At 43.0% G+C, this 21,105-nt stretch overlaps 1 protein-coding gene across 3 annotated transcripts in view; it reads left to right on the top strand.

Annotated features, from left to right (window-relative positions):
* Positions 1-20,869, top strand: part of C5H10orf71 (chromosome 5 C10orf71 homolog) — a 145,340-nt gene extending 124,471 nt beyond the window's left edge. For all 3 annotated transcript variants that reach the window (XM_063125879.1, XM_063125878.1, XM_063125880.1), the window contains one exon: positions 15,382-20,869. In XM_063125879.1, the coding sequence (XP_062981949.1) occupies positions 15,561-20,027 (4,467 nt within the window). In that variant the 5' untranslated portion in view covers positions 15,382-15,560 and the 3' untranslated portion in view covers positions 20,028-20,869. The remainder of the gene's footprint in view (positions 1-15,381) is intronic.
* Positions 20,870-21,105: the final 236 nt, after the last annotated feature.

Genomic DNA, 21,105 nt, shown 5'->3' with positions numbered 1-21,105 from the left:
AACTGTATGAAACACCTAGGGAAAAAATATTTAGAGAAGCCCTTAAGGGTGATTCCTACCCTCAGTGATATGGACAAGGTCAAATATCTACTGTCCAGTACAGACAGGTTTGTAAAGTTTAACATAACCAAATTTGCTGTGTAGGCTGCCAAGGTTATCCCTCATGTGGCCTGCCTTGAGATATAAGATTTTAGTTGTATGCGCATGTATGTCTTAACATTTTATAACATTTTATCTATTGTTTTGTATATGACACGCTTTTATACTCTCTGTATAACTTTTGTGTATGTAATTGGCTAAAAAGCCTCGTGTGGCGCAGAGTGGTAAAGCAGCAGTTTCTGCAGCTGAAACTCTCCCCATGGCCTGAGTTCGATCCCAGCGGAAGCTGGTTCTCAGGCAGCTGGCTCGGGTCAACTCAGCCTTCCATCCTCCCGAGGTCGGTAAAATGAGTACCCAGTTAGCTGGGGGAAAGGTAATGATGGCCGGGGAAGGCAAAGGCCTGCCAAGAAAACGTCAGCGAAAGCTGGTGTCCCTCCAAGAGTCAGTAATGACTCAGTGCTTGCACAAGAGGTTCCTTTGCTTTCCTAATTGGCTAAAACCTGTATTTGGTTGCCTTCAATAAATTGATTATTGATTGTTATATGGTAGCTCATCCACTGAGCCCTCCATCCTTGTCATGCTGCATTAATGCCAGGTCAGTCCACAATAAGACTGCTCTTATTCATGATTTAATCATGGATGAGAAGGCTGACCTTCCTGAGACTTCTTTGGGTGAGCTGGGTGAGGTTGATCTGACTCAGCTCTGCCCACCTGGGTACTCAGTGCAGCACCAACAGAGATTGGAAGGCCTGGGTGGGGGAGTCACCACGATTCATAGATCTTCCATCTCTACCACCAGGAAGCCACTCCACCTTGGAACAGGCCTTGAGGAGCTGCACCTGGTGTTGGGCCATAGAGACAGATTGGGGATGCTGGTGGTGTACTACCCACCCTGCTGGCCAGCATCCTCCCTGACTGAGCTGGCGGAGGTGGTCCCCAGCTAGGCTAATGAATGGCTGATCTGTACACTTTCTGGAGGCCCAGAAAACATGCCCCCTGGTCCTCAGCCTGCATCCCCCTACCCTGTGCCTTTCTCCGACATTTGTTGTTGTTGTTGTTGTTGTTGTTTTAAAAAAAATACCCTCCAGACCCTCCTAAGAGTGTGAAAACCTAGACATGTCTGGGCAAAACCAGACAGTTGGTCATATATATTGCATACACCCACCACTTTGGAAAGATGCTCAACTCAAGGTTTTTTTTAGTGTGCAGTTGGACACAAAATGTGCAGTTGGGGAAAAAATGTGCAGTTGGAAATCTGATAACGTGCAGTTGAAAACAGTAATGAAAAAAAGAAGACATGTTATGTGAATGTGTTTATTAAGAACTTAACAATAGACAAAGTCAGGGATGGCATGTAACACAAATTATATAAGGATGCAGGTAGAAGAGCCCTTGATGGTGTGACTGATGTTGTTGGGTCCTGTGACAGTGTTGCCTGAACATATGTGGGGGGCAGAGTTGGCACTTGGGTCTATTGCATGGTCTGGTCCCTCTGTATGTGTTTCTGTCCTGTGTACTGTTGCTGGTTAGCATCCGCTTCAAGTTGGGAGGTGGTCTGTAGGCCAGGACTGGTCTGCCTCCCAAGGCTTGTGAGAGAGAAGTGTCTGTACTGATGATGGGTTGGAGTTCACTGATGATCAGTTGCAATGATTTCAATTGGGGGCTGTAGGTGACAACAGTGGTGTACTTCCTTCCTGGGTGGGAAGGCCCTGTCAATCTTTCTTTAAGTTTAACTTGCTACTAGTGTGTGGGATCATCTGTCCAGTTTTGAAAGAGAAATAATGTGTTTGGCTTGGGCGGAGGCAGGGGGGGAGGTTTCTGACAAGGCATTTGTACAGTTGGAACATTTGCTTTACCACCCCCACCACCCCCAGTTCAACTCTGCTTTAATTTGGTGGCTTCATGTTAATGAACCTACTTGCATATATATGAAGATTAAAACCTACTGACACTCACTCTCCTGGCTAATAAACTCATACACAAACACAGGATCTTTAAAACTTTGGTCTCATAGTGTCAGGGCTATTCAAGGCACTGCTGTGGAGTTTCGTAGGTTTTTTTTTTTTTTTTTTTTTTGTATCTAAGATTTAATTAGAAGTAGTCTGGAAGGATTTGGGCCTGTTCAACCTCTGGAATGTCAGAATCTGTGTGAATTGATCTCTGTCAATAGTCTCAGAGCAGGGATGGGGGTGGGGCCCTACTCCCACAGCCACCTGCTTGTTTTGTGCTTGGCAGGGAAGCTGTCTGTGAGAAACTGATAGAGAAGGAGTGGGGTTTGCAGGAGTGTTGCCCAGATTGAAGCATCATCTTGGTGGGCTGAGTAGGGTCACCCTGTTTTGCTGAAAGGCCAAAAGCCCCAGTCTGTCAAGTGGTCTGGAAGAGGCCTACGCCTCCCTTTTTAAGCTGGTGCACAGGTGAGGAGCCTTTGCCAGAAACATCTGCTCTTCATCCCTGGAAAACCTCCCTTTGGATCCATCATCATATGAGACTCTGGAGGGCACTCTGCACATGCTCCCTCCTAAGTGGAACTTTGGATTACTAAGAACTTGCCATGAAAAGTACTGTGAGGCTTTTCATAGACTTGAACTCTTGTTTGCTGGGGATTGTGTGTCGTCAGCTCAGTGCTCTGGCAGACGGGGCTTGATCATTGGTTGTTGGACCTCCTATGACTGGAAACCATTCTATGCTAGCCTCATGAGTGCTTCATAAACATAAGACCATAAGAAGAGTCATGCTGGATCAGACCAAAGATCCATCTAGTCCAGCACTCTGTTCACACAGTGGCCAATCAGTTGTAGACCAGGAACCTACAAGAAGGACCCTCCCACCCATTTCCCCCAGAAACTGGTGTATACAGGCTTACTGTCTCTGATACTGGAGGTTACACTTAGCCATCAAGACTAGTAGCCATTGGGGTTCTTCAGATGAGTGTTTTATCGCACACTCGTGATTGGCCACTCATGGTTCTTTGCAGGACTTTTGTCGAGGCAGCATTCCTCCAGTGCATCTCCAGGTCCTTCTGCTCTTTTTTCTGTCACAAAATACCATCCAGAAAATCTGAATATTTTTGCTATAACAAAACTTGCCACCATTTCCTGCTGTGTGCAGGAGAACCTGCATGATAAAAACATGACTGAATGCCCCATGTGGCCATTGCTTGCTTCCTCTTTATTCCCCATGTGAAGAAATAGAAATCTGCTTGCCCCTATTGTGGGACAAAAGCAGGAGGCAAAGCAACGGTAGGGAAATGCAATTACCCCCCTCCCGCCCACCCATCTGATGATCCCCATTGATAGTCATCTCCTCCAGTAATTTATCCAACCCCCTCTTAAAGCCTTCCAAATTGGTGGCTGTCACCACATCTTGTGGTATTGAATTCCAGAGTTTATACGCTGTGTGAAGAAGCTTCAAGGGATGACCCCAGGTTCTAGTATTATGGGAGAATGAGAAAAATGTCTCCCTATCCACATTCTCCATACCATGCACAATTTTGTATATCTCTATCATATCTCCCCTCAGCCTCCTTTTTTCAAAGCTGAACAATCCCAACTGTTGTAATCTTCCCTCATAGGAGAGACGATCCAGCCCCTTGATCATGTTAGTTGCCCTGTTCTGCACTTTTTCCAGCTCTACAATAACTTTTGTTAGGTGTGGTGACCAAAACTGTACACAGTATTCTAAATGAGGTTAAATCGTAGATTTGTATAAAGGCAGTATGATACTGGCAGTATTATTTTCAATTCCTTTTCTAATAATGCCTAACATGAAGTTTGCCTTCTTTACAGTGGCTGCACACTGAGTTGACATTTTCATCGAGCTTTCCCACACACACACACACACACACACCCAAGATCCCTTTCTTGCTCGGTCTCCCCCAGTGATCCTATCAGGTTATACTTGAAGTTGGGTTTTTGTTGTTGTTGTTGTTGTTGTTGTTGTCCCAACATGCATCACATTACCCTTGCTTACATTGAACCGCATCTGCCATTTGGACACCCACTCTCCCAGCTTGGAGAGATCCCTTTGGAGCTCCTCACAATCCCTTTTTGTTTTAACCACCTTAAATAATTTGATGTCATTGGCAAACTCAGCCACTTTACTACTTCACTCATAATTCCAGATCATTTATGAACAAGTTGAAAGAATTGGTCCCAATACAGATCCTTGTGGAACCCCACTATTTACTTCCCTCCATTGGGAGAATTTACCATTTATTCCTATTCTCTGCTTTTTGTTTTTTAACCAGTTGCTGATCTGTAAGAGGACCTCTACCCTTATTCCATTACTGCTAAGTTTGCTCAGGAGTCTTTTGTGAGGGACTTTATCAAAAGATTTTTGGAAGTCCAAGTAAACAACATCCACCAGATCACCCCTGTCTACATGTCTGTTGACACTTTCAAAGTACCCTAAAAGATTAGTGAGATAGGACTTACCTTTGTGGAAGCCATGTTGATTCTTTTTCAGAAGGACTTGACCTCTATGCTTACTAGGGCTGTGCACGAACCCCCGATCCGCTCTGGATCCCTATCCGCAACTTTTGGATCGGGTCTGCTCCACTTTTGCCCAATCCGCCTATGGTCCACTCCACTCTGTGGTGGGGCTCCAGATCCAGATCAGAGTTCCGTGTTTTCCCCCCATAGACTTGCATTGAAAATGTCAAATGCCTATAACTTTTTTAGTTTTCAAGTTAGAAACATCTAAATGGGCACCATGAGAGCTTATAAATGTATCCAGACACATGCCCATTTTGAAGGAAATCCAAGCATGCCCTGATTTTTGGGGAATATTTGAAAAATCTCCCAATTTTCAGAAATGCAGTGATCTCTGTCATTTTTCCAGATGCAGACCTGCAACGAGGCACCATCACAGCTCCCACCTACATCCTTATTCATGACTATTTTGGAGGAAATCTGAGCATGGCCTGATTTGGGAGGAATTTTAAAAAATATTTCCCCATTTACATAAATGCATGTATCTCTGTCATTTTTCCACATACAGACCTCTAAGTGGGCACCATCAGAGCTTCCACATTGATCCTTATTCACACCCATTTTGAAGTAAATCCAAGCATACCCTGATTTTTAGTGAATTTTTAAAGATATATCAAAATAAGCATCTCAGGTTAAACACTTCAAAAATGGACACACGGATCTTCAATAAATCTTAAACAGTGTGAGTGTAGCACAGCAGCAATACAGCTGCCTTTCATCATATGGAAGGACTAACGCCCTGAGTCAAAGCAAGACACACACAAACTGGCCCTCTGAGGCAGACACAGAGGAGGAGAGGCAGCAGGCGGCTATGCCCCAGAAGCACTGGGAGCAAGCATGCCATAGGCTTGTGGGGTTGACCCACACAGCCCATCTACCCCACAATGATGGCACCCAGGCAGAGGAGGCAGGCAGGCAGGCAGACAGGCAGGCTGGTGGGCATTAAGGGGCTGGTAAATCGCACAGGTAAGCCATAGATCTCTGGGGGTGTGATTCCCAGTAGATCCAGCTAACCCACAATGATGGCACCCAGGTCCATCAGCGGGCTCCCCTCAATCAATAATGAAGGTGTTGGGGATACTCCTACTCCTCCTACAATGGCACTAATGCTGCTGCTGCTGCCTACCTCTTGCAAAGAGGCACTTTTCCCACCCTCAAAAAGTGAATAGCAGGCAGCGGGTGCATCTGCCTGCTTCTTCTCTTGCTTCTGTTGATGAGCACCCAGCCAAGGACTTGCACGTTTGATTTTCACAGCAGGAGGGGCTGCCTGCTTACTGGTGCCAGCCTTGCCTTGCCCACTGCTTCCACCATGACCAACCACAGATGGGCGCCTGCTGCCTTTTCTCATTATCAATATTTATTATTATTATTATTATTATTATTAGTAGTAGTAGTAGTAGTAGTAGTAGTATTCATTATTTGAGGAAATGAGACAAGTGTGTGCTTTGCCCAAACTTTATTTGAATGCTTTTTGCACTTAACAAGCAGTGCACTTAACAAGAAGTGCCCAGCAAACACACTCACACAATCACACACAGTCCCAACAAATACACACACACACAGAGTGAGAGAGAGAAAGAGAGAAAGAGATAATAGATTTTGTTTGTAATTATTTTGTTTTTTTATATAGAAGAAGGAAAATGAATACAAACACAGTCACAGAACACAGGGCTTAAAGGCGGGGGGGAAGGGGTGGGGGTTGGGAAACAAACCAACACTCCAAATGAAGAATTATAAATTCATATAAATCAAACTAAGGCAAAACACAGAGCAAAGGAAAGCTAAGCTAAAAGTCAGAAACAAACAAACAACCCAATCTGATTTAAATCCTATATCTCCTCCAAAACACAGCGAGCTACCCTAACCCTCCTCTCTCCATGAACTCCAAACCTACAAAGAGAGAGAAAGGAAAACTGTCTCTTGGTGGCTCTGGCTTAACCACCCCTCCAGCATTGGGATTGGAGGATTTTCCACATCAAGTGATCACTTATCACGACTGGGAGTTGAATCTGCCTCTCATCGCTTCAAAAAAATGTTCCCCCCTCCCGTTTTACCCATTCTATAAAAATTAAAATCAAGTAAACGAAATATTTGACACAAATGACCCCCAATCATCACTCTCTAAGCACAGTAAGTTTCAGAGATGTAGCTTTAAAAACAAAGAAGTTATAGGCGTTCTTTCGCCCAATGCAATCCTATGTGAAAAAAGTTCCAAAATGCCAGGCAGAGCCTTGTGACAAAATGGATCACTCCGTAAATGGGCAACTCGCTTTGTGACAGTTTGCTTTGCGCCCAACCCAATCCATCTCCGCCTTTGGCGGAGGCAAATCAAGCCGATCTGATGTCACTTCTACAAACTGAACCGAAGCGGTGCACAGCCCTAATGCTTACTAATCTAGTCTTTAATATTGCTTTTAACCAATTTACCTGGAACATAGAATCATAGAATAGCAGAGTTGGAAGGGGCCTGCAAGGCCATCGAGTCCAACCCCCTGCTCAATGCAGGAATCCACCCTAAAGCATCCCTGACAGATGCTTGCCCAGCTGCCTCTTGAAGGCCTCTAGTGTGGGAGAGCCCACAACCTCCCTAGGTAGCTGATTCCATTGTCGCACTGCTCTAACAGTCAGGAAGTTTTTCCTGATGTCCAGCCGGAATCTGGCTTCCTTTAACTTGAGCCCGTTATTCCGTGTCCTGCACTCTGGGAGGATCGAGAAGAGATCCTGGCCCTCCTCTGTGTGACAACCTTTTAAGTATTTGAAGAGTGCTATCATGTCTCCCCTCAATCTTCTCTTCTCCAGGCTAAACATGCCCAGTTCTTTCAGTCTCTCTTCATAGGGCTTTGTTTCTAGACCTCTGATCATCCTGGTTGCCCTCTTCTGAACATGCTCCAGCTTGTCTGTGTCCTTCTTGAATTGTGGAGCCCAGAACTGGACGCAATACTCTAGATGAGGCCTAACCAGGGAGGATCGAGAAGAGATCCTGGCCCTCCTCTGTTTGACAACCTTTTACTTAAAGGCATGTGCTATGTTCCGATTAGAAGCGCAGAAGCAGGAGCGAATTGGCCTGCTCCGCCTTGCCCAGAGGCGGAGTGGAAGTGGACCGCGGACCCCTAGAAGCAAGGCGAAGAGAAGCGGCCATTTTCAGAGCGCTTCTGTTTCCGCGGTCTGGTCCGATTGCCATCTTGAAAGATTTCGCCCATTGGATTGCATTGCGGAAAAGAAAGGGGGATAACTGTGTTGTTTTTGAAGCCATCTTTCTGAAAATTCTTGTGCTTAGAGAGTCGTGGATGGGGGTCATTTTGACCCTACTCTCAGCTCTCTGCGTGATGCGGTTCGTGTGCTAGAATTTTTTAAAAGGAGGGTAAAGGCGGGAAAAAGGTTACCTGTTTCGATTGCTGAGGGGCAGAGTCAACTCCTGGTCATGATCACATGATCCCAAAGTTGGAGGAGGGGATAGGCAAAACGGGTAACCTGGGATTCTGGGAAACTTCTCTTTCTACTCTGAACGGAGTTTTCCCAAGAGTTTTTTTAAAAACAGTAGCTCCACCAAATGCACTAACACAACCTGAAATCATACTAACAGATAGGAAACACACAGCAGTGCTACCCACCCTAACTTTGGGGAAGAACTGAATACATGTGGTGCTAGGGGATGAGCTTCCCTAGGGCATGCCATGTGGACGTGCCCCCACTCTCTCCTGTACTTGGAGGGCCATCAGAGCCCTCCAAAGAGAGTAACCCGGTGGAGCAATGCCTATCATGAGTTGAACTGACAGTGTTGCTTCTTAAAAGACTGGTCACTAGGACCAGTCAAATTGGCAGCTGCTTCCCCCTCCCCTGGGCACATCCCCCTATTGCTGGTAAAAGACAGATATAGCCTTTTTTAAAAAGTTCTTCTTGTTGTTTATTCAGCAACACTGCTGCTTTTAATTCCACCCCTCCTTCGTTTATTTATTTATTTATTTATTCCATTTTATATGCATTACTGGCTTATCCTTGGCTCACTTCCTTATGCCCCCAGAAATGCCAGCTGCCTGCCTGCCTTCCCTCTCTCCTCCCCTGCCCGCCTCGCAGGGATATTGTGTGTGTCTGGCTTTGACTCAGTGGAGAAGTCCTTCCTGCGCTCACTTAGAGTTTTGGAAGTTCCAAATCCATTTTTCAAGTGTGGAAGAAGATTCATTTAGGTTGATCTCTACTCCCCAATTCATGGCATGTTGGGATTTCCTTTGAAATGACCCCATTGAGCTGTCTGCAGGTTTAAGCCCCGCCAATAAACAGGGGATGATGGGACTGCCTTGAATCTGGGCATGCGTGTGTATCCCTGGATAAGTTATCATGGTGGCGAGTTTGAGATTTTTAACGTGCAAATTGACGGAGCTATCGAATGGGGTGTCGGATTTTCATAAATTCCCCAAAAATCAGGGGATGATGGGACTGCCTTGAGTCTTGGCGTGCGTGTGCATCCTAGGATAAGCTATCATGGTGGCGAGTTTGAAATTTTTAACGTGCAAATTGACGGAGCTATCAAAAGGGGTGTGAATGGGGTGTTGGATTTTCATAAATTCCCCAAAAATCAGGGGATGATGGGACTGCCTTGAGTCTCGGCATGCGTGTGCATCCCTGGATAAGCTATCATGGTGGTGAGCTTGAGATTTTTAACGTGCAAATTGACGGAGCTATCAAAAGGGGTGTGAATGGTGTTGGATTTTCATAAATTCCCCAAAAATCAGGGGATGATGGGATTGCCTTGAGTCTTGGCATGCGTGTGTATACCTCCATGAGGTGTCATGGTGCCAAACTTGAGGTTTCTAACTTTCACAGAAAAAAAGTTGTATACTTTTTTAGCTTAATGCAAGCCTATGGGGGGGAAACGGAGCTCCGATCCGGATCCGGATCTCCGCAGCGGAGCGGAGCGGACATAGGCGGAGTGGGGGCGGGGCGGAGTGGGCCGATCTGCAAATCGCAGATCTGGAAGACAAGTGGAGCGGGGGGTCCGTGCACACCCCTACTTTTAAGTATTTGAAGAGTGCTATCATGTCTCCCCTCAATCTTCTCTTCTCCGGGCTAAATATGGCCCGTTCTTTCAGCTTCTCTTCATAGGGCTTTGTTTCCAGACCCCTGATCATCCTGGTTGCCCTCCTCTGAACCCCCTCCAGCTTGTCTGCATCCTTCTTGAACTGAGGTACCCAGAACTGGACGCAATACTCTAGATAAGGCCTAACTAGGGCCGAATAGAGAGGAACCAGTACCTCACAAGATTTGGAAGGTATACTTCTATTAATGCAGCCCAAAATAGCATTGGCCTTTCTTGCAGCCATATCGCACTGTTGGCTCATATTCAGCTTGTGATCTACAACAATTCCAAGATCCTTCTCGTTTGTGGTATCGCTGAACCAAGTATCCCCCATCTTGTAACTGTGCATTTGGTTTCTATTTCCTAAATGTAGAAGTTGGCATTTATCCCTATTAAATTTCATTCATTATTTTCAGCCCAGCACTCCAGCCTATCAAGATCACTTTGAAGTGCGTTTCTGTCTTCCAGGGAATTAGCTATCCCACCCAAGTTGGTGTCATCTGCGAATTTGATAAGCATTCCCTGCACCTCCTTGTCCAAATCATTAATAAAATAATAAAAATGTTGAAGAGCACTGGGCCCAGGACTGAGCCCTGCGGTACCCCCACTCGTTGCCTCTCCTCAGTTTGAAAAGGTTCCATAGATAAGTACTCTTTGAGTCCGATTCTGTAGCCAACTGTGAATCTACCTAATAGTTGTTCCATCTAGCCCACTTTTAGCTAGTTTGTTAATCAAAATATCATGGGGCACTTTGTCAAAAGCTTTGCTGAAGTCAAGATATATGACGTCCACAGCATTCCCACAGTCCACAAGGGAGGTTACCCGATCAAAAAATGAGATCAAATTAGTCTGACAGGATTTGTTCCTGACAAATCCATGTTGGCTTCTAGTGATCACCGCATTGATTTCAAGGTGTTTACAGATTGACTTCTTTAGAATCTGCTCCAGAATTTTCCCAGGGATGGATGTCAGACTGACTGGTCTGTAGTTCCCAGGTTCCTCCTTTTTGCCCTTTTTGAAGATAGGGACAACGTTAGCCCTCCTCCAGTCGTCTGGCACCTCACCCGTCTTCCATGATTTTGCAAAGATAATAGACAAAGGTTCTGAGAGTTCTTCCGCTAGCCCCTTCTAATGAACTAGGATGCAGTTCATCGGGCCCTGGAGATTTAAACTCATTCAAGGAAATTAGGTGTTCTTTGACCATTTGTTTATCAATTTCAAATTGCAATCCTGCCCCCTCAACTTCTGCTTCACTTTCTCCAGGGGGGGTGTGTCATAGAGCCGCTTTTGGGAAAGACTGAAGCAAAGTAGGAATTGAGCACGTCAGCCTTTTCTTTGTCATCTATTATCAACTTGCCATCCTCATTAAGCAGCTGAACCACCATTTCTTTCCTCTGTCTTTTACTACTCACATATCTGAAGAAAGCCTTTTTATTTCTTTTAGCATCCCTCGCTAATCTCAGCTCATTCTGAGCTTTAGCCTTCCTGATGCCATTTCGGCACTTCTGCGCCACTTGTCTGTACTCTTCTTTTGTAGCCTGGCCTTCCTTCCACTTCCTATATGTATCCTTTTTTGTTTTCAGGTCATCTCTAAGCTTTTTGTGGAGCCACATTGGTTTCCTCTGTTGTCTTCTATCTTTTGTCCTTTTTGGAATTGTTTGTAACTGTGCCTTTAAAATTTCCTTTTTTAAATACTCCCACCCATCCTGCACTCCTTTTCTCATTAGGCTCACTTGCTACGGGACCTTACTTATCATAGTTCTGAGTTTATTAAAATCAGCTTTCCTAAAATCCAGAGTACGTGTATGGCTACACTCAACTTTTGTCTCCTTCATAATCAAGAATTCAAGTATGACATGGTCACTTTCCCCCAGAGTTCCCGTAACTGCCACTTTATCCACTAAGTCATCCCTATTGGTCAATATCAAGTCAAGGATTGCCGATCCTCTAGTTCCTTCCTCCACTTTCTGTAGGAGAAAGTTATCACCCACACATGTCAGGAATTTCTTGGAAGGGACGCTTTTGGCAGTATTTGTCTCCCAACAGATATCAGGGTAATTAAACAAACTGGGTAATTAAACAAATCAGTCTGTAATTTCCCGATCCCCTCTGGATCCCTTTTTAGAAATTGGTGATATATTGGACACCCTCCAATCCTCTGGTACAGAGGCTGAGCTTAGGGACATGTTGCATATTTTGGTTAGATGATCAACTCTAGGATGGATACCATCCGGGTCTGGTGATTTTTTTTTCAATTTGTCAACAAAGTTGAGAACTTCATGTTTTCTCATCACTATTTGCCTCCGTTCCTCAGACTTCCTTCCTGAAAACATCAGTTCAGGCACAGGTATCATCTGCAGAGAATGCAAAGAATTCATTCAGCTGCAAAGAATTAATTTGGCTTCTCTGCAATCTCCCTATCCCTTAACTCCATTGTCATCCAGCAGTCCAACTGCTTCCCTAGCTGGTTTCCTGCTTCTGATATATTTCAAGAATTCTGTATTGTTGGCCATGATATTGTTAGCAGTATGCTCTTCAAAATGTTTTTTTTTCATCTCTTATTGTTGGTTTGCATCACTTTTGTGCAAGCTTGTGCTTCCTTTTATATTCTTTACCTGGGCATGGCTTCCTTTTTCTGAAGGAAGCCTTCTTTTCTACAATAACTTCATTGACACTGCTAGTTAACCATGCCAGTGAAGTCTGACTGTACAGTTATACTTGTGATCTTCCATTCCCCTTGCTATTGAAACTTATGCAATTGTATTTGTCTCAGTGCACAAATCATGCAATCTTGCATCCCAAAACTGCTTACCAATGATGGCCAAAAATGTACATATGGTGTGAAATACACCTATTATTATTATGGTGCTATATTTGAATTTCTCTGGATGCTTCCATGTGATTTCGACAGCTGTGGACAATTGCAGAGACTGTGTGATGTTGATAGGCTGTTTTAGCATCTCATATACAGTTGACATTTCAGTTGCTGGAGCATATATTCTGGGCAAGTAGCCAATATTGTCTTGCACTATGGTGACTTCATCACAGACAAGTATATTGAAGCCTTTCCAGCTACTCATTGCTTGGTCTTCATGGTTTGACATGTGTGCCAGAAGCCACGTGAGATTTTTCTGGAAAGGAGGGTGAAACAATATGTTAGTGTTTCACTCTACAGTCTAAGTTATTGGTGGCTCTTCCACCTCACCAGCATTTTTATATTAGTAACATAAATGTCTGGCTAGAAATATTTCTCTTTTTTGAGAATCATCAGACAGGGTGGGGTGGGGAATCATGGTTCCCTACCATCATTTCTCCCCTCCTGCTTCTGTCTCACAATACAATGACCACATGGCCCATTCAGTGGGCTTTTTTATTGTGCTGCATTTCCTGCACACAGCAAGTTTCACTTCTAAAAATACATTGGACTTACCAGGGTCTTATTTTGTGACAGAAGGAAGGCCAGAATGAACGGGACACACATGAGAGGTGGATGGCGTCATCAAAAGGACCAATGAAAAACCATGAGTGGGCAGTAATGAGCATGCGATGAAATGCTTGTCTGATGACACTCTTTGTTTTTAATGCTTGAGGCATTGATTTAGGAAAATATTCAACTGGATGGCAATTCCTATTTCTGGCCTTAGGCGTGGGTGGCAGTCGAAGCCGCCGCATGGACCACAGCGGCAGTGCATGATGGAGCCAGGTAAACCCCCCTCCCCCTTACCTGGCTACGCTGCCATCACTGCACGGACTATGGTGGCCGTGGACAGGGGACCCAGGTAAGCTCCCCTCTCCACTTACCTGGCTCCAAAGCTTTGGAACGTTCCAAATCGCTTCAGACCGTTCCAAACTGCTTCAGGTCAATCTGAACCTTCCCCGATCTGATCCGGAACCAGGCTTAGGAGGTCTGGATCGGCCTGCTCTGCTTCAGATTCAGGGATCCGTAATGGAGCGGAGCACACCCCTATTCATGGATGCAATCAATCTGGAGGACAGATTAGTCATAAACATCACTTGAAGCCTGTTGAATAGTTCATTTCTCATGAATGAAAATAGTTCTTTGTATGCACATTAGCTATTGCATCATACAGAAGTTCATCATTATTTATGGTACCATCAGGATAGGCTGAACTGTTGCAAGTAGCCTCCTTCTTTGTGTAGACATGACAGGTAACAAGACTGATGGCACTGCGCTTCTGTAGTTACAAGACCTCCATTGATAATGGCAATCATCCTTGCATCTAATTTCCTAATGGCTCCACCTCTGATACTGGTATGTGTATGTAGTTCACAACATTGATCGAGACACTCTCTTGGTGTGTGTGTGTGTGTTTGTCTTTTCAAACAATTGACACCCCCCCCCCCCCGATGTAATTAGCCTATAGAAAAGCATGGGCCTTGTCTCCTTGACCTTTTTTGAACATGTTCTCCTGTCTTCAGTTCAATAGTTTTCAGTTCAAGAGCTTCGGCTATTGGGCGGTATAGAAATGTAATTAATAAATAATAAATAAATAGTTGTGTTATCTCCAGCAATGATAACATCCAAACATTTTTCATTGTAAACAGGCTGTGATATTTCCTATGGTATAGCACTGTAGGTATTTCCGCCTCTGCTAAATCTTCAGATACCCTTAAGATTGTTTTTGGGTTATTTTTTTAAAAATTAAATGCAGGACACATGGTTCACAAGTTACAGCTTAAATTAGAGAAGCTAGAAAAAGATGGGTTCATTCATCTTGATGATGTCATAAAAAGCTTATGCAACAAATCAGAATAGTCTATCACATAAAAATACAATCCAGAGACATACACCTTTCAAAAAAATCATAATGAAGTTTTGCCAATTTACTTGATACTGATATATCAATTTTCAGCTCTTGGCCCATGGACTATACATTTTTTCCATTATACATGGAAAAAATCCAAATATATAATGCCTCCCTCCCCAACAGAAATATATGAAATCTACACACACACACACACACACAGGGACTGCCAATAGATGGTTCTTTCCCCTTTGTAATCATGGGATGGTGAATTTTGGGAGAAATTTGGGAGAATTTTGGGAGAAAAATTCCCTAATCTGTATCAGGGCCCCAAATGCTTGCACTAAAGTAAAATAGTGAGGTTAAGCTGTACAATATGTAACTAATGCAGCATAGTTAGTTTAGTCCTGTGTTTCAGGTTTTAGAACATTTCTTTTGTTGCACAGAGCTATACAGAGTCACTTAGAATCAGACTTGCACCATAGCCCCCATCCCTTCATCTTTAGAGCTCCATCCTGTTAAGGATAGATCTTGGCTACCATTGGCAATCCTCCTCTCCTCCTTCTGAGTGAAGCTGGAACTCCCTATGGGATAGTATAATTCTATCTCAATTTGTTCCATAGTGAAGTACTAGGACAAGCACCAAGGCAGTCTTCCTACTCCAAGCTTTAAAGGAAAGAGGTAATGATGTTCTTATTATTAGAATTTCTGAAGAGGGAGAAAGAGATCTTAAGCATCTGTGCAATTAACTTCAAATATCTTTGTTATTAGCTAAAGTTGTGCCTTCTTGTGACTGCTTTAGTTACTGAAACCTGGTTTACATAGTTTAAATCTAAGATATTTAACAGAATATGATTTTGGAAGGATTAAACTGGGGATCAATGGGAGAGAATTTGTATGTAACTCTTTTCTTACTATACAATAATATGTGTTATATGTGTTCAATTTGCAGAACAGAACACCCCGTTTTGTGTTTCCATGTGATAAATGAATATAGAGCTGCACATTTTAGAAGAGAAAATCACCCAAAGATGTTGAAAATGGCTGAGAAATGGTAACAAAAGGAATCATCTACATATGTTAAATATGAAACTGTCATTTTGATAATTTTATCCATGACTCATATGGACAATGCAGGGGAATAAGAAGCCCACAGATGGACAAAGTGACTCTTCCAGCATTGGGAGCCTCCTGGATGACACTGACAGAGAAGTCTGCAGTCTCACTGATCGAGCCTTCAAAAGCCTGTGTGTAGCTGAGCTTGAAACATCTTACACAGAATCTGATCCAATTGTTTCATCCAATAACCCCCATCAGTTCTCTAGTAAATTCTTTCAAGGCCCATGGATTCACACCATAAAAAAAAACACTGACAAGCAACTGTCAAAAACATTCCAGCAGTTTCCAAATGATGCTCCAGAAGATCTGAAGGCTTCTGCAAACAACAGCCCAAACATAAGGAGGAACCTTGGGATGCCAGTGTCTGGTCTCCATGATTGTAAACATACCTCAAAAGTGTCCTCTTTGATAAAGACTTTTGATAAGGCTGAGAATCAGAAGTCACTAGCAATGGCCAAACAGCCTGTTAAAAATAGTTTGACAGAATACCCATTAATTTATGGAGGCAATATTACATTTTGGGATGGCAAAACAATATTAAGCATCCAAAAAGAACTCTCTGCATTTTCTGACCCATGCCAAGATGTGACAAATACAAATGATTGGCAAAAAATACACAAAAGGCATAACAAAATGGATCTGGACTGTCAAGGTTCACATTATTTTTGCCTTGCTCAGGTAGAGGCTTCAAATATACCAAAGTCCAAAATCTCCACTGTCTCTAAAAAGACAGTGAAAAATAGAACTGGAAAAGCAAAAGAACCAACCAGAAAAGCCGATTTTCTCCACAGTGAGAACAGTGCTTTTGAATCATGGAATGCACATTATAAAAAACTGATTGAAATGGATGGATCTACTGAAATTATAACCAAAGACAAAAACCTTACATACTTTGAAGATATACCTTTTTTTAAAGAGTCCTGTATTCCTGAACATATAACATTTCCCCACAAAGTCACAGTTCCTATAGTTCTGGAACAAGGTTTCTCAGATGCCTTTTCACAAAAGCCTCTATCCAAAGCCATCCTCTCTCCAGTATCTCTAGCCCAGATACATTTTCCTGTACTATCTAAAGCCAAAAATACTGCTGTACAGATGTTGTTACCCCAAGTATCTGATCTGGCAACATCTGAACACAGAATTCCCACACCACCCTCCCTCCCATCAACAGCCCCTTTTCCACCAACACGGATCTCCCAGGTTGTTTCACCCATCCCAATCCCCAAGGCTCCCATTCCACAAACATCTGTGCCTCAGGTCCCTGTTCCACCAGAAGCAGCATCCCACAGCCCTGATACACAAGCACTAGTGCCACAAGTTATTTTGTGCCCAAAGAAAACTAGCCAATCAGAATTTAAGCCTGAGCTGGAAAATGTTTGCCCACCATGGAGGAAACAAAAGACTGCCCTTGGGGTAATTGAATTGGCACAGGATACTGAAACTGAGGAACCAAAACTAAAGGATTCCTCAGGTAGAAAGCCATCTGATGTCACTCCTTTGGCTGAAACAGCTACAGTTTATTCAAACAGAGCCTCATCTGATCCCTCTAGTCCTTTTTTCAATATCTCAAAACTTTTAACTCCATTCATACCACCCAAGCAAGACAAACAGCCATCAGAAAATCAGTTATTACTGGTAACTCCTCCCTTATCTGAAGTTGGAGTAACCAAAGAATCTGATGAAATAAAACTTTATTGTTCTCAGAACAATTATAAGTCTAAAGCACCAAGTTTATTATTCAATCTGAAGGATATCCGAAAACGTGTGAAAAGCACTTACAGTCCCTCTCCTCTTCTAAGAGCCATTGAAGACAAAAAGAAGATTAAAGAACAAGATAACATAAAAGCAAGTGTTACCGCATCCGATATGCTAGGAGAAGGCAGTATGAAATTGGTAGAGGATGATGTAAGAGGCCATAAGCCTTCTGAACAAGTGGACAATACCCAGGAGAAGGACAGTGCCATCCACTTAAATGGCCATCTTACAGACAATTATCTGACTTTGAGTTCACCCAAGTCAAAGACAGATACTTTGAATTACCAAAACAAGAATGGTTTATGGCAAAGTGATTTAGTGGATGTAGAGGACTGTGAGGTGGTTTCTGTGACTGAACTTCACCAAAATGAGCACAGTGTAAGTCAACTTTTGCCTTCATCCAACTCCTACTTTGCAGATGTGACAACTGAGCAGGAAGTGTGCATAGAAAGATTCCATTTACGGGATCCTCAAAATAAAACAGTTGCTCTGAGACAGACTGTTGGTGCTGGACCTCAAGTATCCCCAAATCTATTTTTCACAGCTGAAGAAAATATGAAGAAGAATAATGAAAATCAAGCTTGCCCACTAATTGGACATGAACAAAAAGGCAAAAGAAGCACCAGCTCTTCTGAGCAGTCTTTTCTTTCTATAACAGATCAGCCATTTAATGAGGCACCTTTTTCTCTAATGCAGCTCTTTCAGAAAGCATGCCTTCAAGAAAGCCAGAAGAGGAAGAATGGCATTAGTGGAGAGGAAAAGCTAAAGTGCAAAGAAAAAGAGAAGGCAGAAAGGAAGAATGAATTGCATGACTACCTTCTTAACAACTGTGACTTTAACACAGATTGGAAGTGTGAAAGGAAAAAAGAGCAGAGTGAAAATAAGAATGCAGTACAAGAAATAATGGCGAAGGAGAAGAAAGGAGACAGATGGAAAAATATGGATTCTGCATCAGAAGCCAAGTCAGAAGAGCTACTGATACCAACTTCATCAATTTTATTTAAGCCCAATTTGTTTATGATTAAAGACAACACATTTAAATCATCACCTGTGATAAAGGCAGTGAAGTTACCTCTGCTCAGGTCTTTGTCCTGTGAAGATGCTATTTCTGGCAGTCATGTGGAGACTGAAAAACTGGCTTATGGGCCAATACAAGCCACTCCAAATACTCAAGAGATGGACTTGTCTTTATCAAAAATCAGAAGGCCGCACAGTGCAAAGGATGCTGCAATAGACAGAGGTGCTGAAGAGTCAGGATCCATCCCAGTGAATGTGGGCTGTCAAGTGGCAAATAAAAGCAACTCAATAGCAGGATATACCCTTGGGGAAGGAATAGAGGGCGTTTATATGCAGGAACTAGTGGGAAATTATGAAGGAACTAATGTTACATCAGTGTTATCAAAGACAGTTTTGAAAGGCAATGGGAAATTGGCCAAACCCAAAGAAAAGGCTAGAGCTGGGAAACTGAGGTCTAGTTCTGCCAGTCAGCCAAATCTTCGTTTTGAAGGTGACCTAATAGAAAACAAGCAACAGTCTCCTACAAGAGAAAAGTCAACTCATTTTAAGAGTAATCTCTTCTCTAAATGCAAAGGTGGTTCTAGCGTGAAAAAACTAATAAGTCTAGAGACAAGCTCTCCCATGGTATTAGAGAACCAGACATGTTCTCCTGCTTCCAGTGATGCTTTTGTAGACACATCAGCTGCATCAGGCAACCTAACAAGTCCAAGGTCAGACAACATGGTGCAATCTGCCTTTACAACCTCATTGTCAGATACAAGTGCAAAGTTCAACATATCACAGGCTGAAAAAATAGCACCTTTTCCTTTGCTACACAAAACAGAAAGCAGAGATAAACCTTCTGCCATGGAAACATTTGATCCAATAAAGACCAGTGAACTTCCAGGAGACACTGGCAGTTCTCCCATGATGAATGAAAGACTTCAGCTGATGGGTCGAATGGCAAAGACAGCATCTAAACCCCCTGCTGTACCACCAAAAACAGAAAAGACATTACGGAGGGCAAAGAAACTGGCGAATAGGAGGAAAAAAATAGAGGCACAACAGAAAAGGCTTCAGGATGAACCTACATCACCCTGTGGAGACATTGTACCCTTGCCACCTGTCCAATCTTCACTCTCTCCAATAGGCACTAATTCTCTTTTGACACCTTCAGAATCTAACCTGGTGAGGTTACAACTCACTCCATCATTAAGTCCCACACCCTCTATACCTGCAACCCAGCGTAAACTCCTTCAGGATCCAGACTCTGGAGAGTATTTTATTGTAGATTTACCAATTCAATTAAAGACCTTCTATGATCCAGAAAGCGGCAGATATGTCCAAGTCTCAATTCCTTCTTCAAAAAGGAACTTATCCCAAACACCCTCTTCAGAAATTCCCCCTCCTCATTATGTCTTGTACCCCAGTGCTCTTCCTCTCAGAGTTTCATCTGCTCCAGTCATGGCATCACCTTTTCAGCTTTCTGAACCTGCTTCATTTATGCAAGGAGCACCCTCAGAATCAGCTTCTGACTGGCAACCAAGTGGCCAGTATCCAGCATCTCTAGAAGGCCAACACTGCCTTGAGTCTGCTCTGTCTGATGTTCATAGTCAAGAAGCTGAAGGGTCACAACATAACTCTGAAAAGGACATGGGCCTCTCTGCTAATGCTGACATCATTTCGATGGGTGCAATTGAAGATTTTGCAGTTGAAGGTATATTGTGAGAATATAAGATGTTTACCATTATTTTAGAAACACAGACATATGCACCTGAAAAACAAGCACACCCTCTTCAATATTAGTATATACATAAGGGCTGGATTTAGTGCAGTTATGTTAGGAAGATAACTGAGCTGCTGTCTGATAAAATGTTCTGATAGAATGAATGCCAAACATTAAGGAAAAGAATGGACTATATGAAGCCTCTGGTGAACTTCTCTGTCCTACTGCTTGAGTGACTGTGTGATGTATGATGGAGAGTAATGAGGGACAGATTCCTGTTTGGAGGGAGGAAAAAACCCCAGGCGTAGATTTCTGCATCGCACAGAATTTACTGACAAACAACAAGTGATGATGAGAATCAAATATAGCAATGAGAATTCAATTTTTTGTGTAATTTGAAAAAACTAATTCATTGATACAGTTCTGTCCAATGCAGAAATACTTTTTTGCCTAGATTCACTGGTGTCCCAGTATAATTGCATGGTGTAGTCCAAAGTGCTGCTGAAGAGTCAGGCTTGGACAAATCTTCACATATATTATTCATACCTCATGGGAGGCTCACACTCAGAAATATCCCTCTGGGCTAAACCTTAAGGTTTGGAAAATGAGTGAGTGGTTGAAACATATCAGGTTACTATATTTTCACTTAAGCATGCAACACTTCTCATTTTTCTATTTTTTCATTGCCAATTGTGTTGGTACAAGAATGATAGCATTTCCCATTTTCTTTTGATCTGGTATGGTTTTGTGTCTATAAATAACAAGGAACAAAGCAGGCGATTACTGTCTAGAAAGTGGAAATGGAGAGAAATTACACTAGAATTTCTTGAGACCCTGAACCTACAACTCACTTGAGAGTCACTTAATTATATGGTTTTACTTTGCAGCTTGGATGATCTCCAAGCTGCAAAGCTTCAAAGCTTCAACTAGTGTGGCAAAGTGGATAGCTATTGTCAGGATTTCCGAGGTGCCTCTTTGTCTTCTGCAATCCCATGTATGAGGAATTTCATATAGAACAGGTAGGCTCCTCCAACCTGGTACCTCCAGATGTTTTCTACTACAGATCCCAGCATTTATTTA

The sequence above is a fragment of the Elgaria multicarinata genome, chromosome 5 (assembly GCF_023053635.1).
Source record: "Elgaria multicarinata webbii isolate HBS135686 ecotype San Diego chromosome 5, rElgMul1.1.pri, whole genome shotgun sequence".
NCBI classification, from domain to species: Eukaryota; Metazoa; Chordata; class Lepidosauria; order Squamata; family Anguidae; genus Elgaria; species Elgaria multicarinata.
This window is presented reverse-complemented; position numbering and strand designations above follow the sequence as displayed.